The sequence below is a fragment of the Lissotriton vulgaris genome, chromosome 6 (genome assembly GCF_964263255.1).
Source record: "Lissotriton vulgaris chromosome 6, aLisVul1.2, whole genome shotgun sequence".
Classification (NCBI taxonomy): domain Eukaryota; kingdom Metazoa; phylum Chordata; class Amphibia; order Caudata; family Salamandridae; genus Lissotriton; species Lissotriton vulgaris.
Window position 1 is genome coordinate 1,405,547,189 of NC_141694.1, and position 27,392 is coordinate 1,405,574,580.

General features: G+C 49.1%; 1 protein-coding gene across 5 annotated transcripts in view; it reads left to right on the forward strand.

The window, feature by feature from the left end:
* Window positions 1-27,392, forward strand: part of RALGAPA2 (Ral GTPase activating protein catalytic subunit alpha 2) — a 1,781,019-nt gene that overhangs the window by 1,228,831 nt on the left and 524,796 nt on the right. For all 5 annotated transcript variants that reach the window (XM_086927515.1, XM_086927511.1, XM_086927512.1 and 2 more), the window contains one exon: window positions 5,534-5,692. In XM_086927515.1, the coding sequence (XP_086783641.1) occupies window positions 5,534-5,692 (159 nt within the window). The remainder of the gene's footprint in view (window positions 1-5,533; window positions 5,693-27,392) is intronic.

Here is a 27,392-nt window from a genome sequence, read left to right on the forward strand (position 1 = left end):
TCGCGGCCGTGAGGACTAATCTCCTCACTGAGTTCCTTAAACCACAGTCAAGCTCAACCGAGCCTCTGCTGGCGTTTAATGAGGCCTTGACTGACGTTCTTTTGGGCACTTGGTCCAGGCCCGCTACAGGTCAGCCTGTAGATAGGAACATGGCCAGACGCCATCGCCGGCTCCGGGCGACCCTTGTTTCCTGTCCACCCACCCCACCCCTGAGAACCTGGTCATCCAGGCCTCTAATTCCCAGACCGCATTCCCGTCAGCTCCGCCTGATCGGGAATCCAAGAGGTATGAGAATTATGGAAAGAAAATATTCTCCTCCCTTAGTTTGGGACTGCGGTCTTCCAACACCGCATGCCTCTTGGGCCGTTACACCCACTCCCTGTGGGACACGGTCGCGGACGTGCTGCCACAATGCCCGGCGGAGGTCAAGGCTAAACTCGTCCAAGCCCTTGCGGAGGGTCGAGATGCGACACGTTTCTCCGGTGTGGGCTGGATACCACCGACTCACTGGGCAGAGCGATGGCAACGACGGTGGCGATTCGTCGCCACTCCTGGTTGAGGTCCGCCAACTTTTCAGCGGATGTCCAGAATACCCTGATGGACATGTCGTTTGATGGCTGTCGCCTCTTTGGCGACAAGGCAGACCATGCGCTTGAGCGCTTTAAGGACTCCAGGGCTACGGCCAAGTCCTTGGGCCTCTCGGCCCAGCTCCAGCAAACGGGTGCCTTTCGCTCCTTTCGTGGCCAAGGAAGGGGCGCCCCCACACGTGCTGCCAGCCACGCACCGCAGACTAACATACAACGCGGTGGCGGCCGTGGAAATCGCCGTGGAGGCGGTCGGGGACAACGGCGAGACCAGTCCACACCTTCCCCCGCGGCATCCGCCTCAAAACCCTCCTAGTCTGTGCTTTCAGGCCCATGTGAAACCAGTGGGGGGCAGGGTTCGCCATCACCACTCCCACTGGCGCACTGTCACATCGGACATGTGGGTGCTGCAAATCGTCCGAAGAGGCTACTCCCTTCCCTCTGAGACGACCCCTCAAGCCATGCCACCGCAATACCACCGCGTATCGGGGGATCATATACAGCTTCTGCAGGAGGAAGTTACGGCCCTCTTGGCCAAGAGGGCCATCGAGCGCGTTCCTGGGCCAGAAGTAGAGTGTGTTTGCTACTCCCACTACTTTCTGGTAACCAAGAAGGGCAAAGGGGGCCTACACCCTATCTTGGATCTACGGAAGGTCAACGGCTTCCTCCGGAAGGAGAAGTTCAAAATGCTGACACTGGCTCAGGTCTTAGCTGCCCTGGACCCAGGAGACTGGATGGTAGCGTTGGACTTGCAGGACGCTTATTCCCACATCCCCGTCCTGCCGGCCCACCGGCGCTACCTGCGGTTCACGGTAGGCCACAAGCACTTTCAGTTCACCGTGCTCCCCTTTGGCCTTACCAGCGCCCCACGGGTGTTCACGAAAGTGATGGCGGTGGTCGCAGCTCATCTGCGCAGGTTAGGGGTTTCAGTCTTCCCCTACCTCGGTGACTGGTTGTTGAAGGCGGACTCCCCCCAGACAGTCGTCCGCCACCTACAGACGACGGCGGATCTCCTGCACCTGCTGGGCTTCTCCATCAACGTGCCGAAGTCACACCTGTGTCCCTCTCAAAAGCTCCTCTTCATCGGAGCGGTTCTCGACTCGGCGCAGTTTCGGGTTTATCCCCCCGAGCAGCGGGTTCAGGATATTCAGGCTCTGATTCCGATCTTTCAGCCTTTATCCCGAGTCTCGGTCAGGTTGACGCTGCGGCTTCTGGGGCTGATGGCTTCCTGCATCCTTCTGGTGCATCACGCCCATTGGCGGATGTGGGCTCTGCAGTGGGACCTGAAGTTTCAGTGAGCCCAGCATCCGGGCAACCTGTCCGACCATATCCTGATCTCGGAGGGCACTGCGAGACAGCTGCAGTGGTGGCTCACGGACCGCAATTGGGTCAGCGGCAGATGCCTCTCCCTTCCCCAACCGGAGCACGTAGTTGTGACGGACGCGTCCCTCCAGGGCTGGAGAGGCCACATGGGAGAGGCGGAGATCAGAGGCCTCTGGTCTCCGGCGGAGTCCTGGCTCCATATCAACCTTTTGGAGCTGCGGGCGATTCGTCTTGCACAGAAGGCATTCCTCCCCTCTGTCCGAGGGAGTGTAGTGCAGGTGTTCACAGACAACACTACCGCCATGTGGTACTGCAACAAACAGGGCGGGGTGGGGTCGTGGACCCTATGCCAGAAGGCTCTGCACCTCTGGCAGTGGCTGGAACATAAGGGCGTGACCCTGGTGGTTCAACGCCTGGCAGGTTCTCTGATCGCCAGGGCGGACGAACTCAGTCATCGGTGCATGATGGATCACGAATGGCATCTGAACTCTGACATGGCGCAAGGCCTCTTTCAGCAGTGGGGAGAGCCTTGGTTAGATCTATTCGCCACAGAAGAGAACGTGCAATGTCATCAGTTCTGCGCGTTGGAATTTCCAAGGCGGCACTCGCTCGGAGACGCTTTTCATTGCGAGTGGAGTTGCGGTCTGTTGTACGCCTTTCCGCCTATACCACTTCTGCCCAGAGTGTTGAAGATCAAACGCGACCAGGCCCAAGTCATCCTTGTGGCTCCGGACTGGGCACAAAGGTACTGGTATCCCGAGCTACTCAGTATGTCAGTCGATCCCCCGGTTCGTCTACCTCTTCAGGAGGACCTTCTGTCGCAGCAGCAGGGGACGGTCCTCTACCCGAACCTGTTCAGTCTCCCCCTCCATGCTTGGAGATTGAGCGGCGACAGTTGAAGCCTTTTGACTTGCCTCCTGAAGTCTATAATATCATTCTGGCGGCCAGGCAGCCCTCCACTAAGTCGGTATACGCCTGCAGGTGAAACAGATTTGTGGCATGGTGCACAGCAAAGGCTGCGGATCTTCTCTCTGCCCCTCTTTCTGAGGTTCTTCTCTTCCTCTTTCTCTTGCCCAGCAGGGCTCTGCTCTGTGCACTATCAAGGGCTACCTTTCTGCCCTTACAGCCTTTCTAAGGCTGCCTGATCAACCATCTTTGTTCAAGTCCCCTATTGTAAATCGTTTTCTGAAGGGCATCACACACACGTTTCCACCTGTTCCCTTCGTGATGCCTCAGTGGGACTTGAACCTGGTTCTTACTTTTCTGATGTGCGCTCCTTTCGAGCCACTTCACAACTGTCCTATCCGCCTTCTTAGTCTGAAGACTGCTTTCCTGGTTGCCATCACCTCTGCCAGGAGGGCGAGTGAGCTCCCGGCTCTATCCTCTAAACCTCCTTTCCTTTCTGTCCATCCGGACAAGGTTGTGTTGCGGACAAAACCCTCTTTCCTGCCCAAGGTAGTCACAGCCTTCCACATCGGGCAGTCCATCACCTTGCCCACCTTCTTTCCGCCTCCGCATCCCTCGAAGAGGAAGTGAGGCTCCACCGTCTGGACCCAAAACGTGCGCTCTCATACTATCTGGATCGCACACGCCAGTTCCGGGTGGATGACCAACTCTTTGTTGGTTACATGGGCGCTAAGAAAGGACGAGCGGTGCACAAACGGAACATCTCTTGGTGGATCGTGTTGTGCATCCAAGCGTGCTACTCTATGGCTAAAAAGGAACCTCGTGTTGGGCTGAGGGCCCATTCCACTCGGGCCACGGCGACTACTACTGTCCTGGGCCGAGGAGTCCCCTTGCAGGACATTTGTCAGGCAGCTATGTGGGCCTCGCTGCACACGTTCGCAAGACACTACTGCCTGGACAGCCAAGTCCGGAGGGATGGCTTCTTTGGCCGTTCCGTCCTCCAGGACTTTCTAGTGTGATTATTGGTTTGCACACCCACCACCGGGGTTGGTATTGCTGGGGTATCTATTCTAAGGTAAGGAATCTATCACTAATGTGTCTCTTTCAGATGCACAAGTTACTACTTGTGTAACGATATATCTGTAAGAGACATTAGTTAGTGATAGATTCCTTACCGACCCACCCATCCTCCCCGTTCTGCAAACCAATATCTAGGGTTAAGGTCATCCCCTTTCAGGGCCCTAGTTTCAATGGCACCAGTGTTGGTTTTTGACATGGCTCTGCGTTTTTGGCGCGGAAAAGCTGTGTCTAAGAACTAACGTCAGCATGCGAAGGCAGCGTCTAAGTACTCCGACGACGTCATCACGGCGCCCACGACGGACGCGGAGCCGCAGACGAAGCCTACCGACGCACAAGGGTACTGCTACGCAAAAATTTCCGGATCCAGTCTGACGCCTGGGGATATTCTAAGGTAAGGATCCTATCACTAACTAATGTCTCTTACAGATATATCGTTACACAAGTAGTAACTTGTGCGAGTAGTAGAAAGGTGTGGTACTGGAAATGTGTTAGCAGATTTTCGTATGTTTTATTTATTTTCTGAAGTATGTTAGAGTTGATGTTGATAAATCTGTAGGTTAATTTTAGTGTTAATGTTTTGAGGTAGAGGACGAATCCTTTGAGAGAAGAAAGAATAGTTTATTAATTTAATTATCTGTGAGTTTCGTCGTTGTTATTGATATTATTGATGATGATGATACTAATGCCTCTTTGCTGGAAAAACTGCTTTAACAGTGTTAAGTTTTTCCCTCAAGAGTGTTAAGAAAATGAGTTAGAAGTTGAAGGTTGTGTTATTAGTGGTGAAAGTAAAAGCCATACACAACAGAATATTGCTTAGTATACGTGTGAGAAAGAAGCATGATGTTCGTTGCCACTTTAAGAAAACTTAAGTGCACACTTATTTGTTTCATAATCAAAAAAGCATTTAAACCAACATATCAACACAGTAAAATAAAAACAAATGAACAGACAATGTTCATTGGGAAACAGCAATCATTGTGTCTTTGATGGACTAAGTTATCTAAGCTGCAGGCACTGCCTAAATGAAAAAGCAATTAATCAAATATTAAAAAATTATGTCAGCATGGCAAATAATAATTGCGAGACGTTTCAACTGCATTTTAAAACCCAATGGGAACACAAATAGGACAGTAGCATAGCCTTGATGGACAGCCTATCTAATCAATGGTAAACTATAAAGTGCACATCAAAGCAATTGGCCGGGGGGGGGGGGGGGGGGGGGGGGGGGGTCTGACGTAAAGTCTGCAAGGTCTTTTTACTTTGAGGTTTTCCAGGCAGCTACAAATATCTGTAGCCAAGCCAAAAAAAATTACATGTGGAGATGTGTAAAATGAGTGCGGAATGCTCTGCATGGCAGAAGTTCTGCATGAATACGCTTGGAAATCTACTGGTAATAGTCATTTACAGGAGAATTTCTAGAATTTTGTGAATACCTTTAAAGTTTAAATTTTGCTCTATGCCTATGCTCAATCTGATAATAGCAATTTTTTCACTTTCAAATCCAGGAGGTTTTATTCAGGCATAAATATTATTTATTTCCATCACGACAAGAATTGATCTGATAAGCATTGTTTCAGTTTGTAAGCCATGCCCAGTAAAACATTGTGATCAGTTTTATTGTAGTCAATTTGTCATTGCAGCTTCGTCACTTGGGTAATGATGAAATTCACATTGTATGGTCTGAACACACCAGAAACTACCGTCGGGGAATTATACCCACAGATTTTGGGGATGTTCTGATTATCATCTATCCCATGAAGAACCGCATGTACTTTATAGAGATCAAGAAGAAACCTGAGGTGAGCTTTATTTGATATGTTTAGTCTGTCTTTTAAACTGTTTTCCAAAAGGTACACCCTTTGATATTTTGAAAATACTACATTTTAAGGTATGCTTTTGTTAAAAAAATATTCACCGTTGATTAAATATGATTTACTTGTATAGTTGTGTAGATTTACAAGGGTGCCTCCTGTAGAAGTTTATATAGCATAGGACATTATTTACCTAAACTGGGTGTTTTAAATCTATTTATTAATAAAAAACAGCAAACTATTCTGGGTTCCAAAGTTTCTACACTTCAATTTCAATACAGATGTACCTGGCTCGTAAGCAACATTTATAATATTGCAGTTCTCTGCTAGTAAACGTTGAAACTTAACACTATTTATATTAATTTATTCAGTCATCAGTTTTGCAACATGCTCAGGTAATGACCTCCGACCTCTCATCTTCTTCTTAGACCTTGGTTGTTTAGTCTGAATTGTTTTAAGCCCCTGCTTGTTTGATCTCTTTTCACTCACCCTTACATCTACACATCTGCATTACCCACTCACTGTCTATGGTCACGTGCTTGAAATGTCAGTCAGCATCCAGATCTCTGGCAGAAACAAGACACCAAGCCCTACTCATATTGGCCGCTCCCATTGTTAAACAATTATTGGTAACGCAAATATTTATGATTTTAATTTGATGTGCTAAAACATGCAGCATTAGCATATTTGAGCAAGATGGCAGCGAGAGCTGGCAGGAGCAGCCGAGTAGGGCTATAGTTGTAAAGATGCCTCTCATGTAGTTCATACAAGCACTGGAGTGGAAGTGGAAGGTTACATTCATGTAGCCAGTAACTGCAGGAGCTGTGAGATAAATACTGAACTCCAAGATGTGATTTACAACGTTTACAGCTAATGTCTAAGAGACTGGTCGGAGAAAGCCTTGGTTTAAATGGGTGGGCCCAAAGTCAATTCTATGTAAACTGTTAGCAGGTGGTCGGTTTGACAGCTGTGCTGTAAAACCCAGACCTAAAAACCTCCACTTTAAAAGAAAACTAGCCTTTTCTTGGAGTGTCCTCCCAGGACACACCAGAGGGACCCTGACAATCTCCTCCTTCAAGGTGGACCTCAAACAGCATGCCTTAATTTTGACTTTCCTTAAGTGCATGCTGAATGTCTCTCTCACCTGTTTCACTTTACTGTATTTCTCCTGCAAATAGCTTTATCCCCACTAATACTTTGCCACCTCGCTATCTTTTAAGGCGCTCTGCCACCCAGTGCCATGGTCTTGATGCCCACTATCATAACAACTGCAGTGCATATATATATATGCTTAAATTTGGCCCATTTTAACGTTATGCGTACAGCATACTGCTAGCCAGATTAAACAAACTCGCTGAGCTGAAAGATGTCAAAGCGAGAGGTGCAGGGGTGGCTCATACCGCCATCCACTACGGAAGTGACGGTGTACCACCAACGTGGTACGTGGGGAGCGCGCCTATCTGCTGATTGCAGGCAGCCACCCTTGTGTACCTTGTTCAGAGTGTCACGGGCCCGAACGAGGGGCGCCGCATGACAAATGCAGTGTTATCACTGCGTTTAAAACATAAAGCCATTACAACGGCACACAAAGAAGCCAGACATTTCCAGGGCAAGTGCGGCTGACCTTTTGTTCACCAGCCAGTGACCCGAGGCTGAATGGAGGAGGCTAGCGAAGGGAGAAGCCTCTTGTTTGGCTCCAGTCCCCGGCATTTAAATTGCATTCCCTAATCAAATGAAAAGCCTGTACTCTCTATCAGGTTACAGAATCCATGGCAACATTTAGCCTTTTATATACATAATGTTAGCCTTTTTGTATGCATTGAAGTAGAGACACCTGGAGCAATGTTAACGTGAGCGATTTAGCATTAATGGCTTAATTATGTAAGAATTTCTGATCAGATAGCTGCTACTTTTGTTACAATGCTCCAGCGTGTATTGTTTTCATTTTTTATCTCCCGCGCTTGGCAACCAGGCAAACATTCACAATTTTTGTTTCGCCTTGATTAATTAAGCAATATAATTATCAGGAGCTGCGATGCAGCCTTTCGTCAACAAAGCTCCAGAGGGGGGGAACAATAGGAAGTCTGTCAGTATGAATGCATTCCACGCGCCACAGATGCACGAGGATATCCGAAACAATGAGAGAAAACGCTGCCTGCAAGCGAGCACAAAGCATGCAGCTCTCAGCACGCACATATCGCCAGAGACATACCGCCGGCTCCCTGGGACACAGATGCCTCGTTAGACAGCGGCCGGTCCGATAGGATTCATTTGCAGTCATTTGATGCTACGGTTTGCCCGTTGCATTACTTTAGAGACTGACTGACGTTTTTGGATTGAAAAGACGGCTGTAAATTAATCTGCTTTCAAATGTACCCCACAGATCACATGTGCAAGAACCGATAGAATTATTCTATGATGACGGCCCTGTTCTTGCGGTTTTGCATTTAAAGGTCGAATGTTCATGGTTTCTAGTTTTTACAAAAGTAATACATTTTCTATTGGAATCTTCTATCTGCAGATTCCTCATCTCTTGACTATCCCAACTGCCAGAATGAAACTGGAAACTTTAAATAGCTCTTTCAAGCCGGCAGGGAGCCCTGGTTCTGTATGGCTGCCAGATACGACGTCACAGTGGCGTCACTGAAGCCATATAGTGCACACTTCGGCACTCTTATGTCAGTACCTTTTTTATTTTCCAAGCCTGACGTGGATTCATAACTCTTTCTTGCTCTGAAATAGTTTCTCTTACAAAAAGTTTGGTGCAGTGCTAGAGATGGCTCCCCCCAAATGTTCACCTCCCAGGATATTTTTAGGTCTCGCTGAGCGAACGCGCATGCATTCAAAGCGAGACTTAAGTAAGGGCTCCCAAAAATGCACCCAAAGGCGGATTGCCTACAGTGCAAGTGTGCGGGCTCGTGCACATCGCACACCGTTTGGCAGCCTGTGAGCCTCGGCATCAGACTTCAAAGGAATCGGCTCCCCGCCCCCGCCACGCAATGCAGAGAGCTTGTAAAGAAGCCACTCCTCCTGCAAGCTCTTAAACACAAGGAATCCGCTCCCCCGCCACGCAATGCCTAGAGCTTGTTGCAATTTCCTCTGTCCCTGTTATTATTAGCTCAATTCCACAAAGCCAGCCTCGTCCACAAGTAATACACTTTATGTAAATACAGCTCCTTCTCACGTTTCCCTCTGTTCCTGTTATTATTAGATTAAGCATTTACTTAAGGTTTAGACAACTCTACTTCTGTTTTAAACAGATTTTTTTTTAAATTCCTTATTGGACATCTCTGTTTCCGTCTGTGCTTTTGACTGCTACGAACAGCCTATTTTGCTTTGAAAACTTCACCCATATGTGCAACTGCATTGACGCCACATTTGCCTTTCCTCACGCTGATACTGATCTTTACGAGGAGGGAACCATTGTCTTTATTCAGCTACGGCAGACTCATTTAACCACAAGTAGTAACTGTTCGGACGTTTCACACCAGTCCAGACTGGATGGCCGCTACACTTGGGAGTCTTTTTCAAACAAGGTGTCAATGCATTTCTAAAGCATTCCACTTCACAGTTTGACAAATTGCTACATTCTCCTTCACTTCTCTGCTTGCCATTTTTTTCATCCTCGTAAAGATCAGTATCCGCGTTAGGAGAAGCCAATGTGCCGTAAATGCAGTTGCACATATGGGTGAAGTTTTAAAATTCTGTTATTCATTACAAAACAAAAGTATATTTAAACCTTGGTTTTTTTTTTGCACGTTATTTAAGCCACCCCCTTTATTACATTACCCTCGCTGCTGGCGTTATCCTTTCAATCCACTTTTTGCTGCTGTACTGTCCCTCACATTTTAGCAAATTAAGGCGTTATGTGGGGCTGTTAGGACAGGACGATGGTAGGTGGTATTGCAAGTTATTTCACCCTTCACCCCCTCTCAACCCATTGTAACCTCCTTCAGCGCTGTGCACCCCTTCACACACTCGCACATAGCTGACCATCGCTGCGTGCTCTCTTCAGAGAGGCCCAGTATTGGATGGGCGTACATCAGCCGTGCGATGTGACTACAGGCCAGGTAATGTCCCCCAAGTGACTTGTTTTTATAGTGTTTAATGTTAAGCCATGTGCCTCCTGCCTTCGTATGCATCGGAAAAAAGAACAATTGATGGACAGAATGCCGCACAGTGTCAAACATTCACCCCAGCACAGAGATCTGTGCCCAAATCAATCCTTTCTTTGCTCCCTATGCCTTGCCAGTTCAGACCTAGCCATATGCAAATAAATATTGACCTTGTTCCCCATGGGAACAGTCAAGCCCGAACTGGCAGGCCAGGTCCTCCCTGGCCTGGGAACCAGCACCCAGGGACCGGTTTCGGGGCCTCACCCCTCATCAGCTAGGCTATCTTGATTCCAGTGACATGGAGAGCATGGGACCCACGTCTGGTTCACACAAGAGCAAACTAAAGGTTATTCCCCACTGGGGAAGAACCTTTAGTTTGCTCTTTTGTGAACCAAAGGCCTGTGGGAGGGTGGGTGCCCTTTTTTCTACAGCTCTAGAAGGACATAACTTCTGACCAGTATTGTGGAAAGGGGGTATACTCTGTTTTTCAAACGCCCTCAATCATCGCCACAGCCCCTTCAGACAAAAGAACATCTCATACAGCAGCAGAATGTGAAACCCCTGCTACAAAAAGGAGCAGTGCAGTTCGTGACAGAGCAGGACATTTGGCAGGGATGCTACTCTCTGTTGTTTCTGATCCTCAAGGTGGGCAGTCTTCATCCGATTGTGAACCTCATGGTCTAGAATCTTTTAATCTGCAAAAAGGAAAATATGCTGCCTCTTGCACAGGGTCTGTTGGTGCTAGAATGGAGAGACTGGAAGGTGTCCTTCCATTTGCAGCGCTCTTATTTCTATATATCAATTGTGCACTGGTGGCACCTCAGGTTCATGGTAGGCTCCATCCACTATGAGTTTGCTGAAAGCAGTTTCACAACAGCTGGCTTCATCCCACCTCCAACCAGTGTCCTTGTTGTTCAATCTGGGTGTGTACATAAATGTACTCAAGTCTCATTTTGAGCCATCTATGCACCTCCTGTTTATTGGAGCAGTACAGAGCACAACACTGCTTTGAGATTTCACTCCTCCCCAGAAGGTCTGAGACATTCAAGTTATGATTTTGATATTTCAGGAGTGGGCTCAGATTCCAGTCCTGATGGTTCTTACGCCTTCTGGTTCTAGCACGAGGGAGAGCTTTTAGACTCTGTTGTGATCCAACAGCACACTGTCTCATACCTGACTTGGTGGTCTACATAGAAAAAACTGTTCCAAAGTATGCCCTTCTACCCTTCACCGGCTGTAACTTGGTGGGTGCAGTTGCCACCTCACTTTTGTGGGGAGCTCATCTAGACGAATAGAAGTTCAGAGGCCTCTGTTTTCCATAGGAGCAGTTTTACAGCAACTTTCTCAAACTGAGGGTGATTCGACTGACACTCAAGGCCTACCTCATTTCCATTTATGTCCAGTCTGTCCAGCTCTTGAAAAGCAGTACATCTGGGAAGTTATACGTTAACAGCAGAGGAATGGGGGGGTCTCACCTTCTCTGTCAGGAAGCGTTGAGACTCAGGGCTTCGGTGCAACAGCAGTCGTGCCTGTCACTTGTTCGGCTACTTGACCATCATGTTTAAGTTGTTGTCTGCTTGCTAACCGCACGTGATGTCCTCATCCAGTGGTGGTTCAGGAAAACTCCACTCTGTGGGGCATCCCTCAGGTGGATCTCTTTGCCACTTGTGCCAATGTCCATTGCTAGCAGTGCTGTGCCCTGCAGTAATCTTGGCAAAGATTCTCTGAGAAGGTTTGGGATTTTGTTAGAAGTGGACTTTTCCTCTGGTTCTGAGGAAGTGTTGTCAGGAGCGGGCACAAGTCATTTTATTTCCCAAACTGGTAGAGAAGACTGTAGCATTCAGACCGTTTGCACCTCTACTTGTGTCCCATGCTTCCGCTGCCTCTTCCAGTCAAATGGGTAGGTTCTCCAGCCCAATCTGCTGAGTCTCCACCTTCATGCCTGGACTGAATACACTATGCCATTTGATAAGGAGAGCAGTCATATGAAAATTGAGAGTGGTCCTTCAATAGGAAGAGTCGAGCCCAAACTATCAGGCCAGATTTCTTCTTAATGGGAAGCACAAGCAACCCCAGATTGGGGTTGATTGTGTTCCTCTCTAGAGGGGACCAGGACTGGCAGTTTAGACTACACAATTCCTACAAGAGCTGGATCAAAACTGATTTGCATATGGATGGTCTCTGTCTAGTGAGGCCCAGTGATGAAAAACGATGGACTTGAATAGGATCTAAACTGGTTGCCATTATCTGAGAATAATTCAGGCCTTTCTTCCACCCCTTTATTGTTTATTTAAGTAGATGCCTCAAGTGTAACAGGTATGCAAGGCATGAGTACTGTATTCAGTGCGCCATAAGACTCAGGCTGCACCTCAATGACTGGGCCCCAGTAGGCTAAATCCTGTGTGAGGTTGCGCATGTTCTGGTCTGGAGGTGACCTGGCTTGGCAGTTCAGATAGGACTGTTACTATAGAAGCAGGACCAAGACTGATTTCTATATGACTGATCTACCCTAGGGGGGGCACCATTGGCAAATAAACAAGTACTGAATGTGATATTGCCCGACCACCAGTGGTTTCAGATTAATTCAAACATTCCTTTCATCAATTTACTGCTTGTGTCAGTGTGGAAGCCACCTCTACAAAACAGCCCATGCTCAATGCAATGCAGTAGTGGTGACTGCCCTTCATTTTTGGTGCTTCAGTGACTCTTGTAACAAAAAATAATGTGTGTTGCACACTCCTTGTTTTTACCAAAAAAAAAGAATCCAACATTCAACTCTTTAATGAATCTATGCGTGCTACACAGTATCTGGGAGCTGCTAATCCCCCATTCTGATTATCAATGCTGTGTGTCAAGTAAACATGTGCCAGCGTAACTGTGTGTGCATCTGTGTATTTTTAACATTACATTTTACTTATCACTACCAAAAACAAGTTTCACAAGTTTCTCAAACAATTTATGTTTCATTCAAATCTTTACTTCATAAACTTTGTTAGTTATCTTCACAATGTTACTTCTTTTGAATCACTTCAGTTTTAACATTATGCAAACATACAATCACATTTGTTGTGATGATACTTTCTTTAAGAAGACTCTCTCCTGTTCTTATGTTGCTCTATGTATTTCGGGACAGGTGGTCCCTTCCTCAGGGGCGTCTACAAACAAAAATTAATTCAACAACATAAGTTATATTTCGCTACCCTGCAAAAACTTTCAACTTCATATAGGAAACAAATTGCAATATCATCAAAGTCACTCTTACGGACCTACACATTTAAGTGTGAGGTCTGACCATGTGAGTACCTCAACCGATCCCTCTACTGTTATGTGACATCTACTAAAAACATTTCTGATATCCAGTGACTAATGTATCTCACCAAGATCACCACTGTGACAGTCACCAACAACGTGTTGCCTCGATTATTGCTTGCCATCTACTGAAAACATTTTTGATAACCGGTGACTGAGGTATTTCACCAAGATCAACACTGTGATAGTCACCAAAAACGTGTTGACGACATCTCACAACTTTTGGCAATAAAAAGCCAAATGATCACTCCATGTGTTGATTGAAAAAATATGGTTCTGTTCAAACTTAACATAAAAATATTTGCATATACTGGGGCAACCTGATAACCCATGGAAGTGCCACTAATTTGCAAAAAGAAATCATCCTTTCATTGTAAATAGCTAAGTTGTAAACACAACTGTAATATTTCTACTAAGAAAACCTTTTTGACTCTTATATGAGACTGGTACAGTAATGCCCACTCGACTGCTTTGATGCCTTCTTCTAGAGGAATAGATGTATACAAAGAGGTGACATCAATAGTACACAATAACCATTCATCTATATTCCCAAATGTCTCTTCTTTCAACCGGACTAAGAAGTCGGTTGTATCCTGTACGTAAGAGTGCCAAGATTGCACTATCAGTTGTAAAAAATAATTAGTGTATTTGCCCAATGGTTCGAACAATGAGCTACATCCTGACACGATGGGCCTAAATGGGGGATCCAATGGATTTTTGTGTATCTTTGGCAACATATACAAACATGGTTGTTTTGGGAATTGTTTCGTTTGAAAGGTACTGGTTTTGGTATTGATCCAATCCATATCCACTGCTTTAGCCAAGATTTTCATGAGCACCACTTTGATTTCTGTCGTGGGATCATGAAATAATTTCAGATATGTGGATTCATCAGAGTCATACATGTTCAAAGACTTTTCAGTTGTACTATACACTGTCCATGACAACTAAAGCACCTCCTCTAACTGCTTTCTGAAAGGTCAGATGGGGATTGTTAGATCATTTCTTCAATGTCTTTTTATCTGCTTTAGTTAAATTAAAACCGTTGTTGGTTTTAAAATGGATTCTACAAAGATCCTTCTTCACTAGTATCTCAAACATATCTAACATCTTATGCTACACTGGCGGCATGAATATGCTTTTGCTCCTGAATTCCAAATACTCAGTTTCTGCAGTTTCATAATCTTAACGACCGCATAAACTTGAATAAAACAATCTCAGTATCGAAGTAGGATTTGTGTGTCGTGGAAAGTTGGGGGGGTGATCCGTGCAGTGGGGAGCGAGAAATAAGGGTGCGAATAAAGGGTGCCTTTGTAATGTTAATTCCCATAGGAATGTGTTGTCGAACCTACAGCCCGAACTGCTGGCTGGAATTACAACACATTTTGCAGAAAGGTAGATCTTACGCAGATTGTGCTTTTTGTTATTTGGTGTAATTCTGTTCAGTAGTTTTTCAGAAATGTAAGATGAAAAAGATAGATATATCTCTGGCTGCGAAGCCTTCGTGAAAAAAGACGAGCTGTTGCAGGGAAATGCACTGATCTGATTGGTTGCCAACAATTCAACCAGGAAGTGTTGGCAGCCAGTCTCTCACCATTGGCTGGCTTCCTAAAAGGAGGCCAGCCATTGGAGGAGAGATGCATCACTTCAAACAAGCCCCGTCTTTTTCGGATTTGGGGGCGTGATTTTTTGCATTCTTTAGCCCTGTGACGTCGTCCGTCACTCAGGACAGCAAAACACGCCCCAAAATCCGAAAAATGCCGTAAGCTTTGTGGCCGCCATTGCTGCCTAGCCTGCGCCGAGTACGGTGATGCTGCCGCTTTCCACCCACTCTAGAGCCCCTTCCTCAGCTCTGACGCGGACACGGGCAGTCAGGTAAGCTTTTTCTTTTTTTTTCAAATGTATTTTTTAACCCCCGCGCCAGTCCCGTCCCTCCCCCCCCCGCGCCAGTCCCGTCCCTCCCCCCGCACCAGTCCCGTCCCTCCCCCGCGCCAGTCCCGTCCCCCCTGCAGTTGCAAGGAGAGAGGATCCACAAAGTGCGCCAAACATCATCAGCTCGGTATAATAAATGCGCGCTTACTTTGAAAAGGCTCTGGAGCAAAAAAGGCGCTATGCGAGAGGAGTCTGTACATATTAAAAAACACAGTAGTACGTTCCTGAAAGACAATGGGCAGCTTCAGTTGTGGACACTAAATGGGGAGAAAAGGTCCAGGTCGTGGCATGCACCTCGGAGAATTTCCGAGTCCGGGTGTGCTCTAGTGGGTGGTGGTGTCCTGCGCCTAGCTCGCACAAGTATGTATCCCTAGAGGCGGAGGCGCTACTCTTTGCCCTGTTACTTGTTTACTCTCCCTCCACCTTTCCTCCTGAACTCCCGTCCTCCGCCGTCTCCTCCTCTCTCGGACTCCCCCCTCCCCCCTATTTCTGCTGTTTTCCCGCCTCCTTGCTCGGCTTTATGCAGTTTATTGCCTTCCTCCGGCTCCGCTTCCCACTCCTGCTTTCGCCCCCTCTCTCACTGCTGGGCTGTCTGTTTCCTTCGGTCTCTATTTTATCGTGCAATTTTCCCCAGACTGCCGCCCCCTCACTGCTCACCTCGTGTGTTAATTATAGACTAGTGTAAAACTCATCCCAGAATCCTCCACTCCCGCCGGACCCCCACCCCCGTCACATCTATCTCGTTCCTTGGCAATAGGCATATCACTCTGTGTTCATTATAGAAGCCGCCGCCTACTAGGTGAGCTTCGTGGGCCGCACTTGTCTCTTAGAAATGTGAACTGGAGGCCAATATTTGAATGGGCGTCGATCCCGATTTGCCGTATTCTAGAAGTGATTAATTATAGAGAGGTGCGGGTGAGCGAGTGCTGATTGATCTTACGAATAAAGGGTCTCTCTGAGGTTTGTGCTATGGCTTCCTTTGATATGGAGACCAGCTCTCGCCCCATCACCAAAAGCGAAAGCTGCAGAAAGAAGCCAAGTATCGAATGGTCACAGTGACGCATCTCCCCTCCTCGACGACACAGGGTCCCGTTCATTTAGTTGGAAGTAAACAATCACATGGGCACGAAGTCTAATCGCTACCCTCACCACCAGACACTACCCATGAGAATCAAGGGACAGTTCTCCTTTCTCGTGTGAGCAGCGCTACTGCCCCTTTGGGCCCCTTCTAGGCGCACTGCCCAATCCGCCCCATCAGTCAGGAGTGTGGCGGGGACACACCCTGCCGCCAACAGGAAGACTCGAGCTCTCGCGCTCAGTGACAATACCGCACTGTAGCTCCTTCCGCTGACACCAGGAAGTGACCAGGGTGAGGGCACGTGAGCGACGGAGCTACGCAGAAAGTGTGCCCCTCCACCGGAACCTGAGCAAAGCCTATAGAGTTTGGCGGTCAATTTCCGGGATTTTGGGCGCCGTCTTCCTCTTTCTCGGGCTTTAATTTTTCAACCACAGGACCACATACAATACTGCACAATTAAGTGAACATTTCTGCAAAATTCAAATTAACATTTTTGTGTGTCTCCATTCGAATGTTCATTGGCGCTTTGTAAACCAGCTTGCATGTGCTTATTAATATCTGCCTGTATAGCTGAAATATTTCCTAGGAAACTGCATTTGATAGTGTAGAATTGGGTAGCTAAGATTTGACCTCTGTCAGTGGGGTCCTCATGCATCATATCTCCATCACGTGTCACTTTCCTTTTATTAAGCAGTTTTCAACCTTTGCTAATAACCTTGGAGTGATCTTGGATTCTGACTTGGGTATTCGGACAGTGTTGCTGCCTATGGATCCACGGGTTCACTGTATGTATCGGGATATGGATATAACAATGAAAGAATAATGGAGGCCATACATTTTTGTGGTAAATATACGTTTAATAAAACATGTTGAGTTAACTTGTAAGGGGTACTGGATAGTCAGTGACAGTCAGTTGAGCCTCATTCCGAGAAAGCAAAACATCCATGTTGAAAATCTGCCTTTTCTGCATGGTGACCCAGGATTTTACACCTTTCTAGATCTTTGAAGGCCATGATTTGCTTGGCCCTGCTCAGGCAGGAGTTGAGTTCACCCAGCTCACAGTACGGCACCAGCTCTAGTTGCTGTATCAGCCGCTCTTCAGAGGGCAGCAGACAATGGCCAATTTGTGGCATTGATATTGCTTTCTTTGTCTGCTGCCTTCGACACAGTTAACCTCAGCATCTGGATCAAAGATTAAATGAGATGGCAGTCCAGGATGTTGCAATTGATCGGTGCAGATCCTATTAGGAAGGTATAAGCCATTTATCTCTCACCATTCCAGTCAAAAGCTATAAAATTGAGGCAAGGGGTGCCACGGGGCTCCACATGCCACTGCAGGGAGGTTTATTGAAGTGAAATTTATTAAGCCCAACATTGTTCAACATCTACCTGAGATCTTTGGCTCGACTGATACATAGTCATAGAATTGACTTCATAACTATGCCGGTGATACTCAAATTACTTTATCAGGTGATTGGTCCTCCCCTCTGCCCCAGGAAGCTTTTCACAACAGCGTGTGGTATCTCTTATTGGTTGGGATGTAATTGCCTACAATTTAATGGTGAGAAAACCGAGATCCCATGCTGCTCTACAGGAAGGCCACCTGGCCCGTTACCAGCAGACTTTTGGTCATTGCTTAATAGTACTGTCCCTGTTGCTACTTCACTCTTCAGAACCTTGATGTATTTATCAATGTCGATCTTTCTCTTTCCACACATGTAAATAAAAAGCCATCTACTTGTTTTATCTTAATGCATCTCCTCTGTAAAATTCTGCAACTTCTTCCATATGAATTCCGCCCTCTGGTAATTCAATTTTCCATTCTAAGTTGTTTGGACTGCTGCAGCTCACTATTCTTAGGTGCACCAAATTACATACTTAAGTGACTGTACCACGTTCAAATGGCTGCTGATAAGCTAGCCCATCTCGTCCTCAACAATTTTTATCTTCTGATCCTTTTTGCACTTTACACTGGTTACTGGTGCCAAAAAGGTTTACATTTAAATTTCTTTGTATAATTCATAAATCTATACATCAGAAAGGCCCTCATTTTCCACAGACAAGATTTTCTCGCTATATGCCCGTACGCTGACGATGTCTACCAGCGTCAACCTTCTTACAGGTCCTAAATTGAGGAAGGCGTGAGTGAGCGGGCGCGCTTTCTCCTACCAAACAATACAGTAATGAACTGTCTGTCTGTGTGCGTGGCTCTGTCTGTCTGTGTGCGCGGCTCTGTCTGTCTGTGTGCGCGGCTCTGTCTGTCTGTGTGCGTGGCTCTGCCTGTCTGTGTGCGCGGCTCTGTCTGTGGCTCTGTGTGGGTGGCTCTGTGGCTCTGTGTGGGTGGCTCTGTATGTGTGTGGGTGGCTTTGTTGGGTGGCTCTGTGTGGGTGTAAATGCAATAGGTCATGAATTTGCGAGCGATTAAGCTATTGGCATTGTAAATGACAATGCCATTTATTTAACGATTAAGCTATTGGCAATGTAAATGACAATGCCATTTATTTCTGATTTAAAAAAAAATAAAAAATCATGAGCAATGCCAATAGCTCTACCTTTAATAATGCCGAGACCATTGCATTGTAAATGCTTGTTTAAAGTCTCCCCAAATTTGATTGGGAGCTGGATCCTAGCATCATCATACATATTATTTTAAGGGACAGATTTTCTGCTTGTTCCATGTTATCATTATAGTGAAGATCTGTAACTGAACAATTAGTGTAGGCCTGATGCAGTAACATAGCCAGCTATAAGGGCATCTTAGTGAGGAATCGAAAACCTGATCAGCAGCTAATCCTCTCAATGCTAATACTGGTTACTGCTGTGCAGTATTCACATAACACTTGGCAGTAAACTCAAAGGACAGGCAGAATCTGTTAAAACAAAGCAATATATTCAATACCCCTGGAAAGAGGTCTCCAATCATAGGTAGCCATTAAGGATACAGGGTCCTAGGGAGTTAATCAAAGTAATCCACGTAAGTGACAAACCCACCTAGGCCACCTCCAGTGCCCATCTGATCCAAAGAGGTACAGAGGTTTCAACAGGTCCACCGTTTTCCATCATGATCTTTCCCAGTTACTCGCAGTTACCTAATTTTAACACTCCACCAGTGTGTTCTGAGGTTCTCCAATCAGACTGCTTCAAATTCGAATCTCCTCTTCGGAAATATCCTTATCATTGTGCATGTTTTAAAATTCAGGATATCAGCACAAAAACACCCTGTGCAATAGTCTGAAAACTTCAGTGTGGAACACTCCAATAATGCCAGATCTGGCAAATGCAGAACTGGGCTACTATTCCATTGTTGGATCAGAATTTTCAGACCTCCTAACTTTTTCCTCCACCTCTAAGATTCCATGATACCATAAACTAAACACAGCAAAAGGACTTGCATATATAGACCATCTTACTATAAGCATTTACAATGTAAGGAGCATTATGATCCAAGCCATCAACACCCTTCCGGTGGGGTTAAAGTTGTTCTTCCTCCACTTACAATGCTATACAATTGACCCACCCATCACTCCTAACTTTCACCCAAGCTAGCGAGCATTGTACCCGTATGTATAAATCTGAAAGAGACACGTTAGTGATAGATTCCTTACCTTAGAATATCCCCAGGCGTCAGACTGGATCCGGAAAGTTTTGCGTAGCAGTACCCTTGCGCGTCAGCAGGCGTCGTCTGCGGCTCCGTGTCCGTCGTAGGCGTCGTGGGCGCCGTGATGACGTCGTCGGAGTACTTAGACGCCGCCTCCGCGTGCTGACGTCAGTTCTTCTTTTTTCCGCGCTAGCCAGCGCAGATCTGGAAAGAGCAGTTCCCTAGTAACTTTTTGACTAACCTTTTTGTGATCTTTTGATCCCTTTTCGAAGTCTTCACGACTCCGACGGTGCCGTTAGGGATGCCTGGCTTCAAGCATTGCGACGAGTGCGACCGTACCATGTCGGTCACGGATCCCCACCGCTTGTGCCTGATGTGTTTGGGCGTCGACCATGACGACGAGGCCTGCTCCGACTGTCGGGCCCTGTCGAGGAAGGCCAGGCGGGAGCGGTCCCGCAGGCGACTCGAGATCCGCCAGTCGGCCCCGCGCCGTGTGAGGTCCCGGTCCCGGTCCCACGGGAGATAGAGGGACAGGTCGCGGGGACGGAGCCGTCACAGCTCCGGGAGTCGGCGCCACTCCTCTGGGTCCAAGTCGTCAGGTAAGAAACACAAGAAGTCGAAGAGACATCATCGCTCTTCCGACTCCCCCGACGCTCGCGCGACGCGGCCGGGGGTTCGGGTGACACCGCCCACGCGGCTCCTCGGGAGTCGCGGGCGCTGCGTTCGGCTCCATACCCCCCCGGTCACTGGGCTGAACGCGACGCCGGAGGAGATTGAGCGTTTCCTCATGGCCATGAGGTCCCTTTCTTCTCCGACGGGTTCCACGGCGCCTTCGGGCCCAGCGAACCCGTCTGGGGGCCCTAGTGGGTCTGGGGCTTCGACCCAGACGCCGTCGGGTGCTTCGGCCTCGACGCCGCCGGCGCCTTCGGGCTCCGCGCCGCAGGGCTCCAGGATCCCGACACCGCCGGTGCCCTCGGGCCCGGCGCCGCAGGGTGCAGCGGTCCCGGCGTCTTCGGTGCCTTCGAGCTCGGCGCCGCAGGGCTCCGCTGGGCCCTCCTCGGGCGACGGATCGTCACCGGTGGACCTTACGACCCCCCCGGCGTCGGTCCCTATGGTGTCCCCTCCGGCGTCGGCCCCGGCCGGCGCCGTCCCCGATGCCTCCTCTCACTCGGTTCCGACGTCGGGACGACGCCTATCGGCGCCGAGCTCGACGCCGTTTGGGGACTTTCAGTTCTATGAACCGTCCTCATTCGCTCATGACCCTGAGTCTCAGGAGATGGGGGAAGAGGAGTATTGGGAGGGGTCTGAGGACCCTCTGACAAGGGAGTGTCAGTCTAACATGGACTGGGCAGGAGATCTTGGGGAAGCCAGTGGCCTGGAGACCTCTCCAGAGACTGGATTCGTCTCTCCTCTTACCGTGGCTTCGGAGGAGGGAGCGACTTATAGTGTGGTGCTGATGAGGGCTGCCAAGGCCTTGGGCCTTGAGCTCCCCGTCGCGGCCGTGAGGACTAACCTCCTCACTGAGGTCCTTAAGCCGCAGTCATGCTCCGCGGAGCCTCTGCTGCCGTTTAATGAGGCCTTGACGGACGTTCTTTTGGGCACTTGGTCCAGGCCTGCTACAGGTTCGCCTGTAGATAGGAACGTGGCCAGGCGCCACCGCCCGGCTCCGGGCGACCCCTGTTTCCTGTCCACCCACCCCACCCCCGAGAGCCTGGTTATCCTGGCCTCTAACTCCCAGACCGCATTCCCGACGGCTCCCCCCGATCGGGAATCCAAGAGGTACGAGGCCTATGGCAAGAAAGTGTTCTCGTCCCTTAGCTGTGGACTGCGGTCCTCCAACACCGCATGCCTCTTGGGCCGTTACACCCACTCTCTGTGGGAAACGGTGGCGGAAGTGCTGCCAGAGTGCCCGTTGGAGGTACGGGCCAAACTCAGCCAAGCCCTAGTGGAGGGCCGGGATGCAGCGAAGTATTCCATCAGGTGCGGACTGGATACTACTGACTCGCTGGGTAGAGCGATGGCTACGACGGTGGCGATACGACGCCACGCCTGGCTGAGATCCGCCAACTTCTCGGCAGACGTCCAGAATACCCTCATGGACATGCCGTTTGATGGCCGTCGCCTCTTTGGCGACAAGGCAGACCACGCGCTTGAGCGCTTTAAGAACTCCAGGGCTACGACCAAGTCCTTGGGCCTCTCGGCCCTGCGCCAGCAAATGGGTGCCTTTCGCTCCTTTCGTGGCCAAGGAAGGGGCGTCCCCACACGTGCCGCCAGCCACTCGCCGCAAACTGTCGTCCAGCGCGGCGGCGGCCGTGGTAACCGCCGTGGAGGCGGTCGGGGGAACAAGCGGAGCCAGTCCAAACCTGCCCCCGCAGCATCCGCCTCAAAACCCTCCTAGTCCGTGCTTTTCGGCCCATGTGATGCCAGTGGGAGGCAGGGTCCGCCATCACCTTTCTCACTGGCGCACAGTCACTTCGGACAGGTGGGTGCTGCAGATCGTCCGAAGGGGCTACTCCCTCCCCTTCGAGACGACCCCTCAAGCCATGCCACCGCAACACCACCGTGTATCGGGGGATCATTTGCGGCTCCTGCAGGAGGAAGTTTCGGCCCTCTTGGCCAAGGGGGCCATCGAGCGCGTTCCTGGGCCAGAAGTAGGTCGTGGTTGCTACTCCCACTACTTTCTGGTACCCAAGAAGGGCAAAGGGGGCCTACGCCCTATCTTGGATCTGAGGAACGTCAACGGCTTCCTCCGGAAGGAGAAGTTCAAAATGCGGACACTGGCTCAGGTCTTAGCTGCCCTAGACCCAGGAGACTGGATGGTAGCGTTGGACTTGCAGGACGCATACTTCCACATCCCCGTCCTGCCGGCCCACCGGCGTTACCTGCGGTTCACGGTAGGCCACGAGCACTTTCAGTTTACCGTGCTCCCCTTCGGCCTTACCAGCGCCCCACGGGTGTTCACGAAGGTGATGGCTCTGGTCGCAGCTCATCTGCGCAGGTTAGGGGTGTCAGTCTTCCCCTACCTCGACGACTGGTTGTTGAAGGCGGGCTCGCCCCAGACAGTCGTCAGCCACCTCCAGACTACGGCGGATCTCCTGCACCTGCTGGGATTTTCCATTAATGTGCCGAAGTCACACCTGTGCCCCTCTCAGAAGATCCTTTTGATCGGAGCGGTTCTCGACTCGGCACAGTTTCGGGTTTACCCGCCCGAACAGCGGGTCCGGGATATACAGGCTCTGATTCCGGTCTTCCAGCCGTTATCCCGGGTTTCGGTCAGGTTGATGCTGCGGCTTCTGGGGCTGATGGCCTCCTGCATCCTTCTGGTGCATCACGCACGGTGGCGGATGCGGGCTCTGCAGTGGGACCTGAAGTTTCAGTGGGCCCAGCACCGGGGCAACCTGTCCGACCATGTCCTTATCTCGGAGGGCACTGCGAGACAGCTGCAGTGGTGGCTCACGGACCGCGATTGGGTCAACGGCAGATCCCTCTCCCTTCCCCAACCGGAGCACGTAGTTGTGACGGACGCGTCCCTCCAGGGCTGGGGAGGCCACTTGGGAGAGGCGGAGATCAGAGGACTCTGGTCTCCGGCGGAGTCCCGGCTCCATATCAACTTTTTGGAGCTGCGGGCGATTCGTCGGGCACTGAAAGCATTCCTCCCGTCTGTCCGAGGGAATGCAGTGCAGGTGTTCACCGACAACACCACCGCCATGTGGTACTGCAACAAACAAGGCGGAGTGGGGTCGTGGACCCTTTGCCAGGAGGCTCTGCGTCTCTGGCAATGGCTGGAACATCAGGGCGTGACTCTGGTGGTTCAACACCTGGCCGGTTCTCTGAACGCCAGGGCGGACGAACTCAGCCGTCGGTGCTCGATGGATCACGAATGGCGTCTGAACTCGGACGTGGCGCAAGGCCTCTTTCTGCAATGGGGAGAGCCTTGGTTAGATCTATTCGCCACCGAAGAGAACGCGCAATGTCATCAGTTCTGCGCGTTGGAATTTCCAAGGCGGCACTCGCTCGGAGATGCTTTTCGTCGCGAGTGGAGCTGCGGTCTGTTGTACGCCTTTCCGCCTATACCTCTTCTGCCCAGAGTGCTGAAGAAGATCAAGCGCGACCGGGCACAAGTCATCCTTGTGGCTCCGGACTGGGCTCGAAGGTACTGGTATCCCGAGCTACTCAGCATGCCAGTCGATCCCCCGATTCGTCTGCCTCTTCAGGAGGACCTTCTGTCGCAGCAGCAGGGGACGGTCCTCCACCCGAACCTGTCCAGTCTCCACCTCCATGCTTGGAGATTGAGCGGCGACAGTTGAGGCCATTTGACTTGCCTCCTGAAGTTTGCAACATCATTCTGGCAGCCAGGCGTCCCTCCACAAAAACGGTATACGCCTGCAGGTGGAACAGATTTGTGGCATGGTGCACAGCAAAGGCTGTGGATCCCCTCAATGCCCCTCTCTCTGAGGTTCTTCTCTTCCTTCTTTCTCTTGCCCAGCAAGCCTCTGCTCTGGGCACTATCAAGTGCTATCTTTCGGCTCTTTCAGCCTTTCTGAGGCTGCCTGACCAACCTTCTTTGTTCAAGTCCCCTATTGTAAACAGATTTCTGAAAGGTGTCAATCATACCTTTCCTCCTGTTCCTTTCGTGATGCCTCAGTGGGACTTGAACAAGGTTCTAACCTTTCTGATGTGCGCTCCCTTTGAGCCACTTCATAACTGTCCGCTTCGCCTTCTTTCTTTGAAGACTGCCTTCCTGGTAGCCATCACCTCTGCCAGGAGAGTGAGTGAGCTCCAGGCCCTCTCTTGTAAGCCTCCTTTCCTTTCAGTCCATCCGGACAAGGTTGTTTTGAGGACTAGGCCCGCCTTCTTGCCAAAGGTGGTCACGGCCTTCCACATTGGGCAGTCCATCACATTGCCCACCTTCTTTCCGCCTCCGCACCCCTCGAGAGAGGAGGAGAGGCTCCACCGTCTGGACCCAAAATGTGCGCTCTTATTCTATCTGGATCGCACACGCCAGTTCCGGGTGGATGATCAACTCTTTGTTGGGTACGCGGGCGCTAAGAAAGGGAAAGCGGTGCACAAGAGGACCATCTCTCGATGGATTATCATGTGCATTCAGGCGTGTTACTCCTTGGCTAAGAAGGAACCCCCTGTTGGGCTGCGGGCTCATTCCACTCGAGCCACGGCCACTACAACTGCCTTGGGCCGAGGTGTGCCCTTGCAGGATATTTGCCAGGCAGCTACGTAGGTCTCGTTGCACACGTTTGCTAGGCATTACTGCCTGGACAGTCCGGTCCGGAGAGACGGCTACTTTGGCCACTCCGTTCTCCAGGACTTTCTGGTGTAAATATTGGTTCGCAGACCCACCACCACGGGGATGGTATTGCTGGGGTATCTATTCTAAGGTAAGGAATCTATCACTAACGTGTCTCTTTCAGATGCACAAGTTACTACTTGTGTAACGATATATCTGTAAGAGACATTAGTTAGTGATAGATTCCTTACCGACCCACCCATCCTCCCCGTTCTGCGAACCGATATCTAGGGTTAAGGTCATCCCCTTTCAGGGCCCTAGTTTCTTGGCACCAGTGTCGGTTTTTGTCATGGCTCTGCGCTTCTGGCGCGGAAAAACTGTGGCTAAGAACTGACGTCAGCACGCGGAGGCGGCGTCTAAGTACTCCGACGACGTCATCACGGCACCCACGACGCCTACGACGGACGCGGAGCCGCAGACGACGCCTGCCGACGCGCAAGGGTACTGCTACGCAAAACTTTCCGGATCCAGTCTGACGCCTGGGGATATTCTAAGGTAAGGAATCTATCACTAACTAATGTCTCTTACAGATATATCGTTACACAAGTAGTAACTTGTGCGACATGTGGCTCCCTACAATATGAGGGCCACCTCCCAGAAGAAACCCCAGTGGCCTGCTAATGAGAGAGCACATACACACTCACTAGCAGCCTCGCTCCTGAAACCACTCATCACACTAAGAGGACCACCTAGCCTTCACCTAGTACTATCTCCTTTACCCGCAGGACCACTAAGACTTCTCGGACAATTAATACATAAAGCCAGATTAAGAGACTAGGTGTGAAGTCAAAGCTATTAAATTCTTATCCCAGTAGTACACCATTCAACTAAAAGAGGCATATCTGAACCCTCCAAACTTAACCTAGTCTCTAAACTTCACCAGTCTCAAAACCCACAAACTGGGCAGTGTCAGACAAAATTAAACCAGAACTCATATACATACTCCCTAAGCATCTAAACAAATGTTTTGAAGTCCATGACGTGCTAGAGAAGTAGTTTGAAGTGACCAAGTCATGGTTAACTGTCTGTTCAGTAGTCCTCCACCACAGTACAAAATCATGCACGAGAACCGAGAAGGTGGATGAGACAAAGGATGGACATTAATGTATGCACAAGATATCTTCTGCATGTAAATTGCCGATGCAAGCTAATTAATTTTATCAGTTGCATGCTTCAAAGTCCAAACTCATCTTACATTTTTCTCATCATAAACCAGAAACTATACTCAGTGCCATCTCTTTCGCTCTCTTTCTGTCTCTCTCTCTCTCTCTCTCTCTCCCTTTCTCTCTCTCTCTCCCTTTCTCTCTCTCTCAGTCTCTCTCTCTCCCTCTCTCTCTCTCCCTATCCCTCTCCCTCTCCAATATCTTAATAATGGAGAAATTCTGCCCCTGACTGGGCATCCCTTAGAACTAAGAGGCTGGAGAGGTCAGGGACGTTTGTTATTACCTCAGCACCTATTAGCCAATTCCCTCTTCAGCAGAGAAAGGAGGCCACATTGTGTACCTCATTCTTGTCTCCACAGCCTGGAAACAGCTTTGGCTTCCCACCCACATCTTAGTTGTGCCACTCGCTAATCACTGCCTGTGACCATTGGGATCAAAACAACCATATCACCATGACTGAATGTGCAATTGTGTCCCAATTGAATGAGTTTGAAAAAAGTAAGGCATAACCACTGTCACATGGTGAAACTTGCAGCATCTTTCGCCTGGCACCTCTGTGACACTTTGAATAAAAAAAATATCTTGAAACATTGGATCTCCAGTTTAGGTTATCTTGTTCTTTGCCATACGACTCGGTATGCATGTTATGATGGCTCCTCAGCCTTCTCGCGAGTTTATGTAGAGGAGATCACCAGGAGGACTCCTTTTCTCTTCTTCAAGCAAGCATTTGGTTGGATCCACTGTAGATGAGACATAATAGATCAGCGGAGTCAAGATGGTGAAGAAAAATGTTTAAGTTCTCTTCACCCAAGTGTTCCTTTGAACATGTAGTTAGTTGCCTGTTTTCATCTAGCCCCATGACATTGGAGCGCAGCAATTGAAGTCCTTCTCACCAGTGAGTAGGTGGATTCCGTAGAGAGTCATCTTCCTCCTCTCTATGTTGATGAGGCAGAGCAGCAGTGTGAGTTGTCGTTCTTGCCAGGATGGTGATAGTCTTGTGATCTCTGCTGCTAATTCCAATTCGAATTCTTTGTAAAGTGCCTTATGTCTAAACACTGCTTAGATGCACAAGGCACCATACTGGTAGCAGTGCTCGAAATTGCATTTTATTTTAAATTAACTGCGAAAAAAAGAAATTCAAATATTTCTTGAATGAGGAGGACCCACGCTGGGAAGAAATATGTATTTCGT